The following is a 21,276-nucleotide window of genomic DNA, read 5'->3' as shown; positions in this document are numbered from 1 at the left end:
CAGTGAATTTCTAGTCAGTGGCTCCTTTCGTTTGTTTTATGGTTTACAACTTGCAGGATATGCAGTGTTTTGAAATACTTTCTGTCACTCCTCCTGTTGGTGTGGTTGATTTTTATTGGGTTAATACTTTCTTCACAGCATTTTTTTTTTTGTTTCCTGCAGGACAAGGCAGGTGTGAATACGATGTGGGTTTCATTGTTATTCAATGTAAAAACCTTTGCTGTTTTAAATGTGATCAATTTATTACTCGTTTTTGAACTGCTTGGTACATTAATTTTGTTGTGTAGATTTTTATTATGCATTCCTTCACAAATTGTTTGCTTCATCATTTGAATTATATGTACTGCCTTTTGTGATAATACAGAAAGATTGTTTTTTACTTATTTTCTTGGCTGTCGAGAAAGCTTGTTTCTCCTCGATGCACATACTACACCTATACAACACATATAGGTACTGATAGGCGCCATAGATCTGGTACACTAATACGAATACTCTAATACACTGATAGACTTATATACGCAGAATAACGCTGATACATCCAGAATAGAACTAAAAGGAATTTTATCAGTGTATTAGTTGTATCGTTTCATAATGCAATAGACAGAACTGATAGGATTCTTAACAGTTTATCCTATCAGAATTTTTGCTAGGGTGCCCTTCAGCCACCGTGGACGCCCAAAGCATCATGGGGCGGTGAGCTACTTGTTGCGGAACAGTCGTAGTTTTTCGGGAACACAGAGTGGTACTACTCAGACGTTTCATTTCAAAAACGTTGTTCGTGTGTGCGCAGACGACTTTCGCGCGACCGCAGTGTGCAAAAACCATAGTAGTGAAAACGCGACGACACACGACGCCAATAAAAGGTTTTACTCTTCTGAAATGCCATTAAAAAACCTCTTAAAGTATCTAAGCAACAACATTTTTTTTGAAAACATATTTACTTTTAAAAGTGCGCTTGTTAATTACGAAATATTAGTTCTTATAGTGTTCATTGCTTGGCCAATAGGAGAGCGAGTCGTCTCTTATTTTGGGCAAATTTTGCACTTAAATGCTTTTCTGCTCGTTTGTTGCAATCATTAGACAAGATTTTCAATGTCAGGACGTTTGTAGTTATCAAACAGCTTTATTTCTTGATTATTTTTTGGCCAAAAGTTGCAGTTCCGCAACAAGTAGCTCACCGCCCCATGATGCTTTGAGCGCCCATGGTGGCTGAGGTGGTCACGTGGGGTCTCCATGCAAACTCCCATAGACGGCTTGCCAGCTTTCCCTCTAGGTAATAGTAAGAAACTCTATGTCTGTGCGAGTACGCGGCGTCTTTGTAAGCACGCGCGGACTCTGCTTGCTTCGTTGGGCGTTTCTGACAACAGTAAGGTGAGAACTGTTCTTGTTTTTTTGCCGAACTGCGCTGCATTTCAAGCAAATTACCTGAACACGCCGGCCGACGCAGTTAGTGAAGGGCGCGCCCACGCCTGGTGTGTGCTTTGTCTAGAGGTTAGTTTCGCATGGTTTCGCGTTGAGTTTTACGGAGACGTGCCATTTCTTATGCAGCCCAACAATCCACAACATTTTCAGAGTGATATTTGTTGACGGTGCGGTAAACTGTGGTCATCATGGTGAATCTACCAGCGCGAAAGATATTGACGAGAAAGGATCAAAACAAGCGCTGACTCGCATCTAAAGTTTATTGAAGTGAACAGGGAACATTGGAAAGCCAAGCACAAACCGCACAATTACCGATAAGCATACATCACAACATGAGTCAGAAATCGCTCCAAACATTGCCCTGATCTAGATAGTCCAACTTGCAGCGTGTTAACGCGATGGACGGCCTCACACATTCGGCACCAAATCGTGTGATCTAGCCTCAATAATCTCCCGTTTAATAATATGCTTGCAATATACAGCCAGGAACCCCTGCCAATATATAAAGACATCTCGTACTCCCGTAATTTTGATACACCTTCCAGTTTGACCCACATAAACCCGACCGCAAGGTACGGTATTCGATGCGCCACATTCATTTTACAAGGCACATATGCATTCTCATGTTTCAGCCGCCGCGGTGGCTCAGTGGTTATGGTGCTCGGCTGCTGGCCCGAAAGACGCGGGTTCGATCCCGGCCGCGGCGGTTGAATTTCTTTGGAGGAGAAATTCTAGAGGCCCGTGTACTGTGCGATGTCAGTGCACGTTTAAGAACCCCAGGTGGTCGAAATTTCCGGAGCCCTCCACTACGGCGTCTCTCATAGCCTCAGTCGCTTTGGGACGTTAAACCCCATAAACCAAACCAAGCATTCTCATGTTTCACTCTACACGTGTGCTTATCCCGAACCACATTCACAGATTCATTCTCACCAATGTTGTAGATTTTAGAGAACTTATTAGGGGCCGAGAACACCACTATTACGTCATACCTTCTGGCCACATTTTTCTAATTGTGCGCAATATATTCCCTGTTCACTTTAATAAACTTTATATTAGCGAGTCGGCGCTTGTTTTGTCTTCTTTCTCGTCCCTGTATTCAAGCTGGCAGATTCACCATGACACCATACCAACTTGCCCAAGTTTCTATCCTTCTAAAACTGCAGTCAAGTTGAAAAAAAAATGGGTAAGCATTGAAGACGCTAGCGTTCTCGTGTAGTTAGTATGGGTCCGTATAATCTTCAAGACAGCCGGGAAAAAAATGTAACGCACGAAAAGCTCAATAACCAGAAACTTGTGCAATGAAGATTCCGTCATCTTCGCTACGGCATATGCGCATTGCATCCGTGCAGTGACAACACGGGAGTGTGCTTTTCAAAACACGGCTGGGAAAAAAAAGGAACGCGTAGGACCTTCTAAAAGTTTGAAAACCAGCATGTGGTGTGCACGCCGAAAATTGATTCTACGCTTCTGAAAACATGCATTGCACCCGAGCATTTGTTTTCAGTGCTCCTAACACTCTGCAAGTGTCTGTTTGGTAGCCCTGTTGTAGCCGTCATGGTGCCAAACATTTGTCGAACAAAACACACAGTTAGCCATGGAATGGGACTTCTAGGGAGCAGAGGATATAACTTCTGAGAATGGAGGAATGTTTTAAAGCAATTGGTAGGTGTCTTCGCCTTGTTGTGTAGTATTGGGTGCATCAGTGTTCAGCACATCACAAGCATTAGGGAAGCATATTGACCCTGTTGGTAATTTCGTTTCTTCGCAGCTTTCGCATCTGTTTCGTTTGTTTACACAGTTTCAGTGTGAAGGTGCATCAGAATGATAGATACTTGTAATTTACATTTTCCAGCTGATGTCTCATGGCTACTACTGCTGTGTGCCGTGGTGCGACAATAACACTTCGCGCAGAAAGCCCGGAATGTGCTTCTTCCGCATCCCACGGGACAGCAGGTTTGTTGTACTGCTTTCAGTTTTCAGCATAATAAATTAAGGGACCCATTTTTATATTGCAACGATTGTGCATTGTGGTTACGAATAGTTTCACTTGTGTTAGTTAAATTTTTGTCGTGAAATGAACACTAGGCAGGCTGCAACAGCTATGCAGCTGTTTGGAAACCTACGAGACAGTACTTATTCTAGATACAGGTAATGTACCATTTCCCTAAATGTGTGATACCCTGTTATCATAACACTTGTGGAGACTTGTGCGGATGCTAGTGAAGTATTTAATTCTTATACTTTCAGCAGTGCAGTGATCCAGTGCCTTAAAGGGACACTGAGGAGAAATTGAAGTTGACTTGCATCGACAGAATACCAGCTCCTGATTACAAAAACGCCATTCATACTGACAACAAAGCTCCTGTAACATAGAAAAGAGCAAGAACCAAAATACAGGTATCGCCGCCACAGGCCAAACTCGCAAGTACAAGCTTCATGGCGTCATAGAACAAAACAGTGTTGCTAGAACCAATAGTTCTAGCAACACTAGGGCACGAGAAGCTACGAATCACTGAGGCGCAGCAAATGCATGCGCAAATCTCCTTGACGTCGCCAGGTGGCGCCACGTACCCGATAGCTACGCGCGCTCCTGCAGCGCCGGGACCAATCAGCGCTTGTTCTCAGCGGTATGGGGGCTCCCGGTATTCCGCTAACGGTAACAAGGTACACGGTATGCTAAAGGCGTCTATTTGCGAGAACTTCGTTGACGACTTCGAGAACGGGATCCATTGTAACGCTGGCAAAACGCCAGTGCAAATGTAAACGAAGCGACGGCCGCAATAGCCGATAGATGCCTTCAACGTGCGGCCGGCGGTAGCTTTCTTTTCGGCTGCTGCTGGGCCACACTGCTGGCCGTCAGAAATCACGGAGTCTGCGTTACGTCATGTGAATGTCATGTTTCACGTCACTTAGTTCTGTGTCGTCATAGCAGAATCCCAAGTTTGAATCAGAGCGGCGGGAAAAACTATTTCAACTTCGAATCCAAATTTCTTAGAAATAAATGCATCTTTCGCTGCCGGCCAAGTGGCAACAAAGCCATGAAATGCCGAACTATCGGATTTTGCTATAAAAAAAATATTAATAGAGCTCTCCTCAGTGTCCCTTTAAACACATATGCAGGTCGGCCAAATGGGTTGCGTATACTGGCAGAGACGACCTTTTGCGGAAGCCAGCCAGTGCCTTGTATGCCAGCTACAGAATGTGCAGCGAGCACTTCACAGCTAAACACTTTATGGATCCTGGGCATACGCGACTTACTAGAGCGGCTGTGCCTACTGTGTGCCAAGGTATACTAGGTAAGTCGGAGCATATATTGTATTTCCGCGAGTGTAACCCGCCCTTGCATACAACCCGCACCCCTAACTTTGAACACCACAAAAAATGCCTGCGTGTGTGTGTGTATATATTACAGCCGTCGCCGTAGCTCAAAGGTAGAGCACCGGACGCGTAATTTGGAGGTCGTGGGTTCGGATCCCACTGGCGGCGTGTGGATGTTTTTTCTTCTGCTCTTTTAATCTATTAGCTTTAAGCGATAACATTTTCAGTAATATTCTAAATTGATCGATCAACGCCACAAAATAAATTAAAAAATCCCCTGTGTCCCTTGGTTTCTGTGGCTGTTGGCTTCTCTCATATATATATATATATATATATATATATATATATATATATATATATATATATATATATATATATATATATACTTGGTTTCTGTGGCTGTTGGCTTCTCTCATATATATATATATATATATATATATATATATATATATATATATATTGGGGTTTAATGTCCCAAAGCAACTCAGGCTATGAGGGACGCCATAGTGAAGGGCTCCAGAAATTTCGACCACCTGGGGTTCTTTAACGTGCACTGACATCGCATAGTACACGGGCCTCTAGAATTTCGCCTCCATCGAAATTCGACCTCCGCGGCCGGGATCGAACCCGTGTCTTTCGGGTTAGCAGCCGAACTCCATAACCACTGAGCCACCGCGGCGGGGCTAGTCCGTGTCTTTCTTTCTTACAGTCCTAGTGTTCTTTGTGCGCTGTTTGACGGTGGAAAAAAAGAAGTACCAAATAGCCCAACTTTATATCTTGCTGAGTGCTTTCTTCTTGGCGACCACTATCTTTGCTTTCTAAATGAGTGTAATAGAATGTCAGTTCGCAGAGAAAGAGCTGCCATGCTTTTCGTCGCGGCCGGCGGAAGAGAGAAAAAAACTTTATTTGCCACTAAATCAAACAGCAGGTCCACTGGGTCAATTCAGCATCTCCAGGTGGACGGCACTTGCAGTCTGTCGGCTGGTAGGCTCTAGTGCTCTCATCGTCGCCCTGGAAAAATGCCAGGAAAAGGTGCATTCCTTCCCCCTCCTCGAGATCATGCCCTCTGAAGCCCAGATATTACAAGCTCACCTCGATGACTTTGCCTGCGCGATGGCATCGTAAATGCTGTTCCTGTTCCTTTCTCCCAGGCTGCTCCAGATGAAAATATGAAGTGGGATTCCAAATGGTCCCACTGGTGGGACCATTTGAAAGCAAGTGGTTTTTACAAGTGGTCCCACTTGCTTTCAAGTGGTGCCATTTAACAAGTGGTTTTTACAAGTGGGACCACTAGACTGCAAGTGGCCACAGCTGGGCATCAAGTGGAACCATGATCCATGTGAACATTTGCATATTAGACAAGCAAGGCAGAACCATAGTCCGACTCTTAAAATAAGAGCTGTCAGCAGCTTAACCTAATAAATTGTATTCATTATTTTCTCAATCACTGAGGCCGAAATTTTATGAAATAACTGCGCTCAATAGGCAAGCGCCACTGGCCCCAGTATGAGAGTCTCACAAGCAGGGTATATATGTATGGAAGCAAAAGAGTGTTGTGTGGATGTGTACACATGAGTCGATGTTATTAGTGTCTGACTATATCTCCTTCTTCTGTGTGATGTATGTTTGTGCATGTGTCTTGATTTCCATGACAGTATATGCAATTCTCAGTATCAGTTCTCCTGTGAAAATGTTGGCACCATGCAGGCTCAGCACTGCCCTGCAGTCCTCACAAATCAGTTTTCCTTTTGCACCTTAATAATATGCAAAGGCACAATTGGAACCAATTTCAAAACCCAGTTGGAACCATCTGAAATATCAAATTTCATGGTTCTAACTAAAATTTCAATTTTTTTTATTGTTCCTGTTTATCAAGTGGTCCCACTTGCTCAAGTGGTCCCTGTCCAATAACCCACTTTAAGTGGTCCCACTTGCGAAATTTCCATCTGGGCTCGAATCCAGTCACTGATAAGATCGTTTGTCATCCAAGAATTCTCTTCCGTCCGCACAAGAATTCCTGGGGGCAATGGTATACTTAATAGCGTCTTGCGCTTGAATGTGACTTATGGGCACAGTTTCATGCCGTCGGCCAAAGCACACAACATTTCTGTGCAGAGCAGCATGGTGTTTCCGCTAGTAAGCATGCTAACTGATTTCGAGCCCTTTTTCTCCAGAGTAGTATCTGTCGACATCTCGAAATATACTGGAGTTTGAACAGCATTTCCTACCTGCAATAACAGATAGTTGTGCTCTTTCTTAAGGGGGGACACTGGTCTTTGAAACCAAAAAATGACCAAAAAAATCAATTTTCAAAAAATGGCATTTGTGGAATCTGCAGCTGTTATTTTCCAGCTGTACCAATTTTTTCCTTCAAGAAATCAACATTTTGATCGTAATATGAAATTCAGATCATCGTGTGGGCTGAATTTACGCAATAGCAGACAATTTAATGGCGTGAAAATTTTGGACATCTGGCTGTCTTGGTATGTCGATATTTCAACATCTGGGACAGATAGAGATGTATTATTTGCTAAGGGAAGCTGAAGGCACAGTGTGTGCAATAATCGAAGCAGATTTGTTCATTCGCACTTCAAAAATTTATAATTTCGCCAAGTTTATTGATGCATTACATTCCCGCCTTGATCATTGATATTCCAAGTGCTGTAAAATTACTAATGAGCGTAAAATGGAAAAATAATCTTGATTATTGCACTCTCTACTCCTCATACTATATAGCCATGGATTAAAAATGATTTTTTATTGAGCAGTTTTCTTTGCACTGAGTTACTAATGAATGACGAATTAAAATTATCTTGGGAACCGACTAATTTATGAGAAAGATGATTTCATTGCTGAAATCAGTATAACTGAGCAAGGTGGTACAGTTTCATTAGGATTGGAGTATAAATAAGGAAGATAGGTCTAAGACCACTGTCCCCCCTTAAACCTGGTGATGTAACGTTGGAAGTTCAACAGTTTGTCCTCGTATGCGTCAGGAAGGCGCTGGCACATGGTAGTTCGCTTCCGCATCTAAAATCTATGTCTGGCCATAAAGCACTGCAGCCATCCACGGCTTAGTCGAAACTCGCATGGAATATCCATTTCCGGGTCCAGCTTCAGTGCTTCCATCTGTGCCACCTCTGTCGACACAGCATGGCCATGACTCCTGCCTTCTTTGGTGAATTTGGCAAGCTGCGTCTCGAGCTTGGGGTACACGCCAGTCTTTGGGCCATGAAATGCTCTCCTTTCCTTGTTTGCTGTTTCAAGAAACTGTTTTTTTTTCTTCCGTCAGTTGCGAATACAAGACTCATCCAGGTCATGTTTTTTCGCAGCTGCTCAGTTGCCAGTCTCTCCATCAGTGGATATGATTTTCAATTTCTCTTTCACTGCGTAAGATTGCCACTGAGACACACGCATGGTGCACTTACAAGGCTAGATAACAGTGGAAATTGCGGTGTATAAGAAACGACACCCTACTTTGAAGCGTCAGAGGGCCCAAAAACGTTTGAACAAAGCGTGTTAAAAGTGTGGCTTCTCTGGTGGTGTTGTAGACTAAACAGACTATGGATGTGAATCTGGCTATTACTTATTTTGGCCTTTTATTGGTTCTGTACGGCAAGCTGCACATTGCCGTGAAGTCGACCCCTCCCCCCACTTCCCATAATATTCGCTGATAACCCGCGCCCTAACTTCTTAAGCACATTTTTTAAAATTTTTGGCGCCAGTTATACGCGAGAAAATATGATACATTTATCTATATTGTAGAGACTAATGAAGATCTAATTTTGCATGCTGTACAATGGATCCGGGCCTAGTTTGTATCTTTCCTTATATGAAAGTAACGTCAGATTTGTAGTTTTACTTCAAGGTCAATAATTTGCTTATTCTGCTGAGCGTTTGCTCAGTGTTTGTCAAGGAAGAGAGAGAGACTTTAATGAATAATGAAGAGGCTCTGCATTCACAAATGTGCACGCTCATGTGTGCACCGTATTCATTCTGAACATTTTGTTATGTTCCCTGTCATTTCCTGCAGCACCACATCTGCCCATGAACCATGGCCGTACCGCGAAAGATGTGATGGGTGGTGGGTCTGTACATCCCCCAAGCAGCAGCTTTCCTGACTTAGTTGAGAGGGCTTCGAGCTCTGAGGAACGGGACTGTGGTGCAGGTTAGTGTTTGGTTCGTCGAAAGGTTTTCAGTACACTCTTAGTATAGCGGCTTTTATCATTTTGCTTATTATAATAAAGCAAAGTTTCAAATCGATTGGGTAAGCCTTCTTTTCATGCGACCTTTTTTTTTTGCTTGATAAGAATGCGTTTAGTCATAATTCACGACGTGCAGCTTCCGTATTCTGTACCGAAATTGCTGCTTTTCAAGCTTCGGTGCATAGCCAGATGGAGAGGCATGCGCGCTGCTGTTGCCAGAGTTAGTTAGCTTTGAACAGAAGTCTGCAGAAAATACCTATATACACGATTTTTTGTCCGTTTTCGGGGAAACCAGGGGTCTTAACCGTCAGATACTCTTGAGTCAATGCAAACACTGTAATTTAATGCTAGAAAGATCATCTTGGGACACAGGAACTTTGCTCTGGGGCCAGTTATAGTCAGGTCGGCTCTGTTCATGAGCTTGTGGGGTTTAAAGAGGGGAGATAAATATACATTCTCCCCGCTAAACCGCGGCTGACACAGTTCAAAACCGCACGAACCCCACTCCGTGGTCGCGTACGCTATCGAGCGCAGGCTGACCACGGCGGGCCTTGCTCTGAGGAAACAAAGGAACAACACACTGGCTGACACAAACAAGGCATTTATTGCTACAGCAACAATAACGCCAGCTAGCAACAAAATACACTGAGGAATCGAGGATGTCCGACTCACCAGCACGGTTACGAGCGAACGTTCGCCTACGCTAGGGCAAGAGGGAAGCTCCGAGGACGGTCTAGCGGGAACATGTTCCCACCACAAGGTCGCCCACCAACGAAGAGCAGAGCCGCGCGCGACACGTCCGCGCGCTTTCCTCGTGCTGAGCAGAAGAGGACCGTCTCTCCCGCGTGCGCGCGCAGCAAACACGCCATCCGTGGCGCTAGTTTCTCTGCGACGCGAGCGCCATCCCCTGTTAAAGTAAGGAGAATGCATTGCGGGGAAGCTAACCACAGAGAACGAGTTGAGGGTGCATTGCGGGAAGGCAAACCACAGGAGACGAGTGCGTCCCCACAAGCTGTGTCAGTGAATCCCAACGAATGGATTGTGTTCATTGAAAAGTAATCCTAATGTCTTGCGTTCCACTTATTGCCAGCAATGCCTAGTGTTGATGGAACCATTAAATAGGCTTTGTTTTAGGGACGTGTGACAAGGCTCACTTTATTGTTACGCTCATTTTTCTTCTATTCCAGTTCTCGGCAGGGGTCTAGCAGTGGGCTCAACACATAGCAATGGGCTGCAACATTCAAAGTCGAGAGCCGCAGCAACTATAAAAAGGCTGCAGGGAAAGGTGAAAAGCAGCAGCAAGACTATTGCAAGGTTACAGAAGCAACAGCACAGGTTGCCACCATCAATTTCAAGGGCCCTAGGTGTCATCCGCCCAGGCGTCACGGATAAGGTATTCAAACTTATGTGTGCACACTTTCGATCAAAGCTGAGGAGTAAAGGCAAGCAGTTTTCTTTCTGGCTTAAAAAGTTTGCTTTGTACTTCCGTAGGCCATGAGCTTACAGGCTTTTTGCACCAGGTTTCAGTTTGCTGACCCAGTGTTCCCTGAGACAGTGATTAGCTAACATTAACATGAAACCAGGTGTGATTCCTGGAGTCATTGAGTCTCTTTCAGTGGGCACTCAGGTTTGGATTAAATGAGATTGAGTTTTCACTCTGATCTTTGATGAGAAAGCTTTGAAGAAAAAACTTGGCTTATGACGCAAGTCATGGTGGACGATGGAAATATGCACTCAATTGTGACTAACTGTAATCTGTGATTAAAACAAGGATTGCACACTTTTGCCAAGATAATTCTCTCTCTTTCATACGGAAACGCATTTGTCAAGTGAAGATTTTTTTATTAACAAGTACGTAATGTCTTGGCGAAAATCCAAAGGAACGATTCCTTGTCACCCAATGAAATCTCATTGACTCGTCATTGGTTGGAGGAGTTTTAGTGTGCAGCTAAGATGATAAGATGATGCTTCTAACGGTCTGTGGGGTGAATGCACAGTGAACAGAGGAGCTGGCGACGACGAGATAAGAAGAGTCAATGTATTGAAATATGAACGGAAAAGAAGCGTGCCGCCGCTTCTGTGAAGGAGCTTGAGCTCAAAAAATGGGAAGTTGTTGGCTGATGCCACAATGCAGGTGTCTCTTTTACTTTTGAACATCCTTGAAAAGTCATTTTTACTTTTGAACATCCTTATTTGAGAGTGACACCATAAGGCGGTATTGTGTCAGCCCGTCTAGACATAAAGCAAAGTTCTGTCACTTAGGGAATTTTACAAAAGTACTCAGAGGAAACCTGGAAAACTTAAGGAATTTGGAAACGTCAGCTATGTAGACACCCTGTCAGAGGGAAAGCATAGAAGCAGAAAAAGAGCACAATTAGCTGTATTGTGGAACAAGAGAAAAATGCAGGGCAATAAAAAAGTGGACTGAAGGCATTTGCAGGTGCGATGATGAAAGCTTGTTTTATGCCTTCGCTCTTCGGCTAAATTCATGCATAGCAGAGTAAACATTATCTACGCAATTGTCTTTTCACTGCCAGGTCTTTTATTTATCTATTTTTTCCCTGTAACATACATTTAGTCATGCCTTTCATGCTCACATATCCTTTATGAAAGAGCTTTTGAAAAGACACAGAATTTCATAGTTCTTTCAAGTTCATATTAAAGGGAGTCTGCTGTAATGCCATTTTGTTCGGTGTCCTTTCACTTATCAGTACCAAAAAAAAGAAAAAAAGCTGTGACTGTTTTTGAGTTGGAAGTGATATGCTCCTATCTTCCCACATTTTCATTCGTTTCAAAGGCTGTTAAATTCATTGGTCTAAGTAAACTTATAGCATATGGTTCACTACTTACAATTTCAACTTAGTGGGGACTGAAGTCTGTTTCAGTTGTGCAGTGTTTTAATTAAGGAGGAGCCTTTTTAAGCAGATTTGATGTTGACCAGACCAAAGCTTCAGTTTGGATAAACTGGAAGCCCTGAATCACCATGAGTATATGTTGTAATAAATTTCTGGTTGAATGTAGGTTCAGCCTGTTGCCGGTTTGGTTGCAGGATTTACATGGCGAGGAAAGAAGTTGTTCACCTTCATATAACATCGTTTTTGACTCCGCTGCTGCTGATGTAGCTGACGCTGAAGCTGCAGTTGAAAGGTTAACTTCAGTGGAGGAGGAAGCATTGTCTATGGAGCCGCTTGAAAAACCAGGACACATTTTAAGGGTTCACAATGTGCCCTTTGTGTTCGAACTGATTGCGGATGGCAGATCTGAAAAGGACTCGCCGAGCGGATGTGAAAGTCCTTCTCTCGTGGAATCAAGAACACGCCAAAAGTCTTGCTCCTTTCAACTCTCCCTTGGGCGGAAACAAAGTGATCCAAAGTCCGCAGTGAGTACTGTGAATGCATTTCTTGGTGCTCATGCAAATGATCTATGTTTTGTGCAGCATTGTCATCTTGTTAAGCCGTTTTTGGTGCTGTCTTGATAAGCATGCAAAGGTTCCTGTTTGCTGTGAAGGCAGCTTTCTATATAAACGCAGCGTCAATTTTCTTTTGTCTCCGACGTCCTTCTGCCTTTTGTTGTGTCACCTGCTTGAGGTTTCATTTCCTCTTTTTAATTAGGCATCACATATACAGTCTGTGAAGAAGTGTATTGAATAAGATTGATTTCTGTGCAATGTAGAGAACAGAGATGAGTTAGGAATGATTGTGTGACATTAGAATGGACTTGACTGCGGCATGTCACGCAGAGAGCAGTGAACCAGTGATGTATCAGAGGGACAGAGTGAAAAGGAATAGAAGGAATCAGTAATCATCATCATCAGCCTGACTACGCTCACTGCATAACAAAGGCCTCTCCCGTGTCTCTCCAATTAACCCTGTCCTTCGCTAGTTGCGGCCACCATATTCCTGCAAACTTCTTAATCTCATCCGCCCACCTAACTTTCTGCTGCCCCTGCTACGTTTGCTTTCTCTTGGAATCCACTCCATTACCCTTAAGGACCAGCGGTTATCTTGCCTTCGCATTACATAATATCAATAATAGAGGGTGGCAAAGAAAGTGGTGAAGTCATGGTTTAAGGTAAAACTAAGGTGATACTTAACAGTGTGATCAAGAGGTGGCAACGTATGGGAAGTAATGATGGAATATGTCTTGTCTCTAATCGTGGCAGGAGATTGTATCATGACAGAGAGAAATAAGTAGAAAAAAAAATTGTTAGTGGATTTGTGTAATTAGGCCAAATACGGATATGTGCGCTGCCTGGTGTGTTTCAGTGCTCCGGTGCTAAATTAAGGCGGCTGTTGGTGTGTGTTCTTTCACGTAAAAGTCAAAGGAGGACATTTCGCGGTCAGAAATGTTTATTGCCATCCAGTTTGCAGGTAGAGCAGTGGCAAAAGGGAGGTTTCTGTGGCAGGTGCTGCCATCGGTGAGACTTGGGTTGCTTGGGTTGGGTTGCGGTCCACGATTACATGGGCTGCCTCCATAAAGCCACAAAACCGGCCACCATAAATGCTCGTGCACTAATAAATAAGGATGGCTTACAATGCATTATCGGGCATCCCCAGGTTACAAAAGGCAACCTACCACTGACCCTGAAAAAATTCAGGAGGGCACTTTGTTCACCTAAAGCGCGGCAAGGCGAAAGCCTTAAACGTGGTGTTGCTGCCAGTGTCACTGATGCGTTGTTAAGATGTTAGGCTTCGCCTCTAAGAGTGAAACGCGAGAGCGTCTTGCAACGCTGCCAGGGAATCCTTAGAACGCCATCGCCCGTTTGGTTGTACGCCTTGCTCGTCGGTAAATTGGTTTTTGAGGAAAGGAAATGTACCTGTGTCTCGTATCTGGGTGGACACCGCATAACAACGAAACCTTCCATGACAATGGGAAGGGAGGAAGATGGGAGTAAACGAAGACACCGTATTCACTAGAGGCGCCTTTGTTCATTCCAAACCATTGAGTTGGCATGGAGGAATGGTTAGCATGCTCGTCTTGCACTCCAGAGACCGGGGTTCGATTCCCGAACTCGACCAATTTCCTATACGGATTTATTTATTTATCTGGCCTGACTAGAAGGGTTAATTTAGTCTAATTGGTTAAGTAAGCAATTAACTGAACTCAGTCCCACTTACTTGAAGCATCACTATACGGTCCCTTTAATTGGTTGCATGGATAGTAGCCAAAGTACAATTGGTTCTGCTTGAAATTCACGCACTGTGACGTCACGACTGTTTCGACCAGTTGAAAAGTGTGACATTTCTGTCGACAGCTCCTGCTTACAACGATGAGGCATTAAAGGCTTCCGCCTTAAAAGACATGTTTGTAACCAATGTATTCATTCTGCCTGTTTTCAGGTACACAAAAAAAGCTCATTAATTCGAGCCCAGCTAATTCGGAAATCCGTATAATTCGACTGCCAGCGCAGTCCCGGCCAGCGCCCATGTAAATCTATGGCATCGTATGTTCACCAGATTCGACAGTCTACAGTTCTCGCACCGGTTGATTCAAACGGGCTCCCAACGGGAGGCCGCGTCCAGATGCGGCCAGTGCAGCAGGAGATCATCGAAATAGCCCTACTGAAAACTTGGAATTCTATGCTGCAGAGTAACTTGCACACCTCTCACGTGCGCCCAACGGCAGGCGCGACAATGAACAGACGTTCTCCGCTCCGAGGAGGGTCCAGCCGCTTAGTTTCTGTTTCGCTTTTCTTAGTTTCACCCTAGACCACAGCTGTTTGGTTTGGTTTATGGGGTTTAACGTCCCAAAGCGACTAAGGCTACGAGAGACGCCGTAGTGGAGGGCTCCGGAAATTTCGACCACCTGGCGTTCTTTAACGGGCACTGACATCGCACAGCACATGGCCCTCTAGAATTTCTCCTCCAAAGAAATTCAACCGCCTTGGCCGGGATCGAACCCGCGTCTTTCGGGTCAGCAGCTGAGCACCATAACTACTGAGCCACCGCGGCGGCAGACCACAGCTGTGGTGGCTCGACCAACGAGATCAGCCAGCCAACAGAGCCCAGGTGCGCACCGTTACAGACGCTAACTGGCTGATTGCTGTTTTTTTTTTTCCTGCTTTGTTTGCTTACACCACTTTGGTGCCACCGACCATTTCCTTTCCTTCAGTCTGCATGGCTCCATTCTTCTGGTCTCTCCAAAACAGAATGCTTGTCACATGCCAATTGCTGTTTGTGCGGTAAAGCCTCGACACACGTGATGGTGTCACTTGCGAGGGTGTGACGAGAATGAGGTGGAACTCCACCGTGTTGAACCGTGAAGGATGCGGGAGGCCCTGACAGTTTCGGAGAAGTTCTGCTTCAACACTTTCGACAGCATGCACAGAATAAAGCATTGATAGTAAATGTTTAGGGGAATCCCCCAAGGTGGAGTGGATTTGTGTGTGGGTGGATGTCAATGAGTAATTACTCCCTTATTACAAATGCCCCACCGCGGTGGCTCAGTGGTTACGGCGCTCGGCTGCTGGCCCGAAAGACGCAGGTTCGATCCCGGCCGCGGCGGCTGAATTTCGATGGAGGCGAAATTCTTGAGGCCCGTGTACTGTGCGACGTCAGTGCACGTTACAGAACCCCAGGTGGTCGAAATTTCTTACGGCGTCCCTCATAGCCTGAGTTGCTTTGGGACGTTAAACCCCAATGAACCAATGAACTAACCCTTATCACAAATCTACTCCACCTTGGGGGATTCCCCTAAACATTTGACCAACACACTTCCCACTTCGAGTTACTGATCAATTCGCTCTCGCCCTGCCATAAGCTTGCCGTCCCGATTAGCTCAATTGGTAGAGCGACTGCTCCGGTGAAGCGGTGGTCCCGGGTTCGAAGCCTGGACCAGAACAGATTTTCCTCTAACTGCGAAGTTTCTGGGACAGCTGTATAGCTTTCCTTTGTAGTTGTATGGCTGCGCTCAGGTGGATGCCAATGAGTAATTACTCCCTTATTACAAAGCAGTGATAGAAATGAGAAAAATATTGCTACGCCGTTGTCACCTCAAAAGCAGGCTAGCATTGCCCAGTCTTTCACCAAATAAATTTGTCATAATCCAGTCAGTTTTTGAAAGGTGTTAGGGGTCATTCAATAACTTGAACTTTCGGATAATTTGAAAATTTTTTTCTGCGGTTCTTTGAAGTTTGAATTAACAGGTACTGTATAGGATGAAAACCTGGAGGCTAGCGAAGTAAGGAAAATGATAGGAGTGATATTGTGAGTGGATTAGAGAACACACTAAAGTTAACAAGGTCCTAGCAGGAATATCGGGAATGGGAATATAGCCAGATTACAGGAGAGTGTTGGTGGGGTAGACGGCATTAGGAAATTTGCTGGGTTTAGGATGGCAGAAGGTGGCACGGAAATTGACGCAGAAAATTAATGCTAGGTGCCTTAGTCCTGCAGTGGTCGTAATCTGACTGACAATGATGGTGAGTCGTAGACCTGAAATTTTTTTTGGTGTAGCCAGAGTTTCGGTGGGAGATTTAGATCCTGAAGCTCTGCAACAGCATTCTTGCACTGGAGGTAGTAAAGCTGAAAGGGAAGTAAAGCGTATACAAAGAATCAAACAAGTTTCGAGGTGGCTTTGATGACTATATTTTGAAAGCATGCATGTGGATTTTTTTTGCTCCTTTTATGCAGCATGTGGCTTCAAAGGACAGTGGAAGAGGATTCTATCATGATGAGGTGAGTTGTCATGCCAGCAAAAGGAGATACACTAAATGCCTGCAGGGGCCTAGGGTATCCTCAGTGGACATTCCAAGGGCAATGTGACGAGGTTTAAAATGTCAAGCAGGACTGTCAGTTGTGCACGCTGGTACAGATTCATAATTTGAAAAGAAGTTATTCTGGCGGGCTAATTCATACATCAAATGAGGAAAACAGCATTAACCCTTTCTGGTCATCTGTCGGGCATTGCACGACAGCAGAAAAGTATGTGCCCAGTCAAGTTGTCAGGCATGGTCCAACATGGCCATGCATGGCGTTTTGAGGGCCTCAATAGGCGCCAGAAAAATCATGGCATGGCTTCCATTCCAGCAGGTGTGCTGTATGGAAAGTTGTGTAATGACTTTGCTGAACTCGAATACGACTTTGACAAAGGCAACTATGTGCCTCCTTTGACAAGGATTGCGTGGTGTTTCCACTGACAGCACAATAAAAGGCGGCAGAAGGGAGACGGTATTTCTTTTTGCAAGACCATTGCGAGAGGAAGGCTGGCCTCCACGCAGGGGAGTGCTTCAAGAAGTACCACACTCTCAAGAAATTCCACTGAAGCCCTAGCGAAGCTGGAAAAAGTTCTTTCAATAAGTGTTTGTGTAAACAAATCATGACATGGCGCTCCCTTTCTTCCCAAGGGGCTAGAAAGCACAAAAGATTACTAACTCGTGTACACCTAACCAGAAAGGGTTAATGACAAGGATGAGACAAAGCTACTAAGTGAAGGAAACTTCATTACCGACAAGGACGAAACAACACTGCACAGGCACCAAACAGCTTAAGCTGTTCGGTGCCTCTGTGTTGTCTCGTCCTTTTCCTGTTAGTTCAGTGCCTGTGCATTGCCGTCCTTCTCCTGTTCAGTGCCTATAATGTTTGAAAATATAGCATGATAAATGTATTTTTCGTCATCATCAGTTTGAGGCTAAGAATCTTTTTAAAGAAGCGAGACAAAATTGAAGAAACTTGAAAAGTATACCTGCCAGATCATTTGTGATAATCTGCTCACATGAAAATCACAAAAGGTAATGCAGTGAAACCTCGTTATAGTGAACAGGTAAAAAATTAAGATGGTTTGATATAGCCACAATTTGTAATGTATAGTTTCTCCAAAAATTCTTTTACGTGCACTGATATCGCACAGCACATGGATGCCCCGCTCTCTTGGAGCTGGCTACGCCTGTATACGCTGCCAGATCCTACACAGCGGATCGGTCTCTGGAGGACGCCTAATAAACGCACCTCTACAATATATTCATTCCTTCTCTCATGATGAAGTTGAGGTGTCCGCTGAGAAGTGAGACTGTTACTGCACAGTTTCCTTTCTTCAACAACCCGTTTTCAGTTTTTCCCTACTGGCGTGCTACAGGTCAAGACAGTCTTAGAATTCTTTTTTTGCAAAGCAGAAATTTTCGTTTTGAATTTTTGCTATGCGGTGTCTGTTGACATTTCTGGAGTGAGAAAATGTTTCGTGCATGAAATTTAAAATTCATAAATTTGAAAAACAAAGAATGTCTTAGCTTGCACTATGGTCGTGTGCAACAAAACTAATAGGGTCAGAATAGATAAAACAGTTGTGAAGAAATTTTCTCTGCAAGGTAAACCATAATGAAGAAAAATGTGCATTGTACGAGCCTTTTTCCGCATTGCAGAGCCACCATAGTTCATGGAACAATTTTCTTTAGAGTACTTCCCGGTCAATTTCAGCAATAAAACTTTGCGGCAGCGTATAAAACGAGGCATGCAACAGTTTCTTTTAAAAAAGCAATTTATTTGCCCGTTTTCACGTATTTCAGGGCTGTGTTTTACTGGATTTCATCTTGTGACCTTTTCTAGCGTACAAAAGGTCTGTTTGCAGTGAGAGCAGCGTTTTTACTATTAGAAAGTGGTAATCTATCGGTAAAGGTCAACTTCAATTTGTCCTCGGTGTGCTTTTAAGTGCTCTAGATGAGGTAGTTATTTGGATCATTAAGGGGGGACATGGGTCTTAGAGCATTTTTTTTTATTTACAGACGAAATGCAATGAAACTGCACATACTTATTCAGTTTTTTCTTCTGATTTAAAATATGCAATTTGTTTATTTCTAGGCCAATTAGTTCCTGAGATATTAATATATATATCATGCCATTGTCTGCTCAAACAATAGAAAAAAGTGGGCCACCAGAAATTTAATTTTAATATGTGGGTAGATACTACAATGTGTGAGGAATGCAACGCTGGAAGCAGTTTTCAGTTTTTGTCCGTGCAGTCAAATGGGCTTAATAGTTAATTTTCAAGTGAGTTAACCAGACATACAGTGCCAGAAAACACATGACACACATGAAACTCCCTATTAAGCCCATTTGTCCACACGGACAAAAAACTGAAAACTGCTTCCAGCGTTGCACTCCTCACACATTGTATCTACCCACATATTAAAATTAAATTTCTGGTGGCCCACTTTTTTCTATTGTTTGAGCAGACAATGGCATGATATATATTAATATCTGAGGAACTAATTGGCCTAGAAATAAACAAATTGCATATTTGAAATCAGCAGAAAAAACTGAATAAATCTGTGCAGTTTCATTGCATTTGGTTTGTAAATAAAAGAAAATGCTCTAAGACCCATGTCCCCCCTTAAGAGTAGGGCTACTTACTCCCTGCTGTGTAGTAGCCTTCTGTTAGGTGAGTTGGCTCTGCATAGGCAGGTTGAGCAGGACAGCCCTGTGAGTGTGTTGACATAGAAATGCATGCCAACATATTGATTCAACCTGCCAGAGGTGCATTCATTACTGCGATGAAGCCAGTTGCAGGTGAGTGGAAGGTCCTAGTAGCGTAATTCCTTGTTCACGGCCTTGCCATGGAATGGAGAAAGAATGTCGTCCTGCAGGCTGGCAAAAGTGCATGCACAGCGAGCATGGCCTACGTTTGTGCACGGCTAATCCTGTCCATGCTGTGCAACTTTGGTTGGCCCTCTGAGTTTCCTGAGCTTGAGACGTTTTTTCCTGCTTACTGCCACAAAAGTAACAATTTGACTGCGTGGATGCCAACCTGTCCTGCAAGTTTTCGTGCCACTCTTCATAAAGTATGATAATTAAGCTTATCGTTGGATGTCTGTCATTTTTCTTTTGAAGCTCTACCCCGCTGGACAACCACGTGCAACTTACTGAAACAGCTGCTCTTTGCTGCAGCTCGCACTACATGCTCTTCCTCAGCAACTCTGCTCCACAGTTGTCACTGCGTACCACCTCGTTGTAGTGTGTTTTGCATATAGAAGTTTCCACACCTTGGATGGCTGCTTACAATTATGTTTGTGACCAGGAGTGGAAGTGTGAGCGGTGACAAGAACTAGCCACGCGTGAAGCCGAGCACGAACGGGATAGTTGGTGGCCTTGCAGAGCACCTGCATCAGCTATACTCACTGGATGATTCAGATCAAGCCCCCGCCGCGGTGGCTCAGTGGTTACGGCGCTCGGCTGCTGGCCCGAAAGACGCAGGTTCGATCCCGGCCGCGGCGGCGGCTGTATTTCGGTGGAGGTGAAATTCTAGAGGCCTGTGTACTGTGCGATGTCAATGCACGTTAAAGAACCCCAGGTGGTCGAAATTTCCGGAGCTACTGCGTCCCTCATGGTTTGAGTCGCTTTGGGACGTTAAATACCAATTAATAAACCATAAACCTTATCAAGCTACGAGCTTAACCATCCCAACTTTTTTTATCCAGAACCAATAACGCATTCTGGTGCTTGCATACACACACCAGCAAGAACTGTGGTAACGGGAAGTTACTGCGGAAAAACTTGTTTGGTGAATCCGTTTTGCATCATTTGCAAGTAAAGAATGGACTTGGCAGAAAGGATGTCACGGGCACGCAGTTACTCTCTTTTTGTCGGCATTGTGGTTTGTTACACTGGGCTTGTTTTCCATGTTCCCTTAATGAATGTTATCCGCCTGTAGATCACACTGCTGTCCCAAAATGTTTGTTTGCAGATTGATGCCTTGCTCAAAGTGCTGGCCTCGGTGGGCAGGATTGCCGACCAAGTGGCTCCTTCAAGCATGGACACTGTAATGGCATCTCTTGAAGAGGACATCAGGAGGCCAGGATGCCCTGTGAAAGTGCGCCAGATATTGTCGGATGTGCTCGAGCTGCGAGCCACGCAATGGCAGCTTCGGTCGGCGTAGCAGCTTGCCTCAAGCTAACTTGGACTAACAGTGTGACGAAATGTCACTGCAGAGTTCAAAATGGGAGTGACCATAAACTGGGGCATTGTTATCATTGGTTACACTGCCTTTGTGGTGCTGGCCTCCACCTGGGTAAAGATGTCACCCACTCCAGCAGTTTTCGCAGAAGACAAGTGAACGCTATCTAGGACTGATGGTTGCAGCAGACAAAGTGAGCACGGTATCCACCATAAGTGTTTGCATATTTTTTTTAGTAAATTATACATAAGAAAAGGTTGTCAGAACTGTGATATAAAGGACTTTTCTTACTCCAAGGTTCACTGTACTACATGTGATGCGTGCATGCCTCCAGAGTCAATGTGAAATGCACAAGCACTCTGAAACCTCGTGGCGAAAAAAGGTCTGTATAACGTCAGTTTCATCCACAGTGCACTTGACGCAAGCAGTGCATCTCCTGCAAGGTCTG

General features: G+C 44.3%; 1 protein-coding gene across 1 annotated transcript; it reads left to right on the top strand.

Moving 5' to 3' along the window:
• Positions 1-1,299: 1,299 nt before the first annotated feature.
• Positions 1,300-21,125, top strand: LOC149360431 (uncharacterized). The gene is made up of 8 exons (XM_089569274.1): positions 1,300-1,371; positions 3,275-3,375; positions 4,543-4,718; positions 8,774-8,908; positions 10,133-10,338; positions 11,995-12,324; positions 16,577-16,621; positions 20,619-21,125. Exons 2-8 carry the CDS (start codon positions 3,278-3,280, stop codon positions 20,808-20,810), a joined length of 1,182 nt encoding a protein of 393 aa, XP_089425400.1. The 5' UTR covers positions 1,300-1,371; positions 3,275-3,277; the 3' UTR covers positions 20,811-21,125.
• Positions 21,126-21,276: the final 151 nt, after the last annotated feature.

Source organism: Amblyomma mixtum, chromosome 2 (genome assembly GCF_055824585.1).
Source record: "Amblyomma mixtum isolate Tamu chromosome 2, ASM5582458v1, whole genome shotgun sequence".
Classification (NCBI taxonomy): domain Eukaryota; kingdom Metazoa; phylum Arthropoda; class Arachnida; order Ixodida; family Ixodidae; genus Amblyomma; species Amblyomma mixtum.
This window is presented reverse-complemented; position numbering and strand designations above follow the sequence as displayed.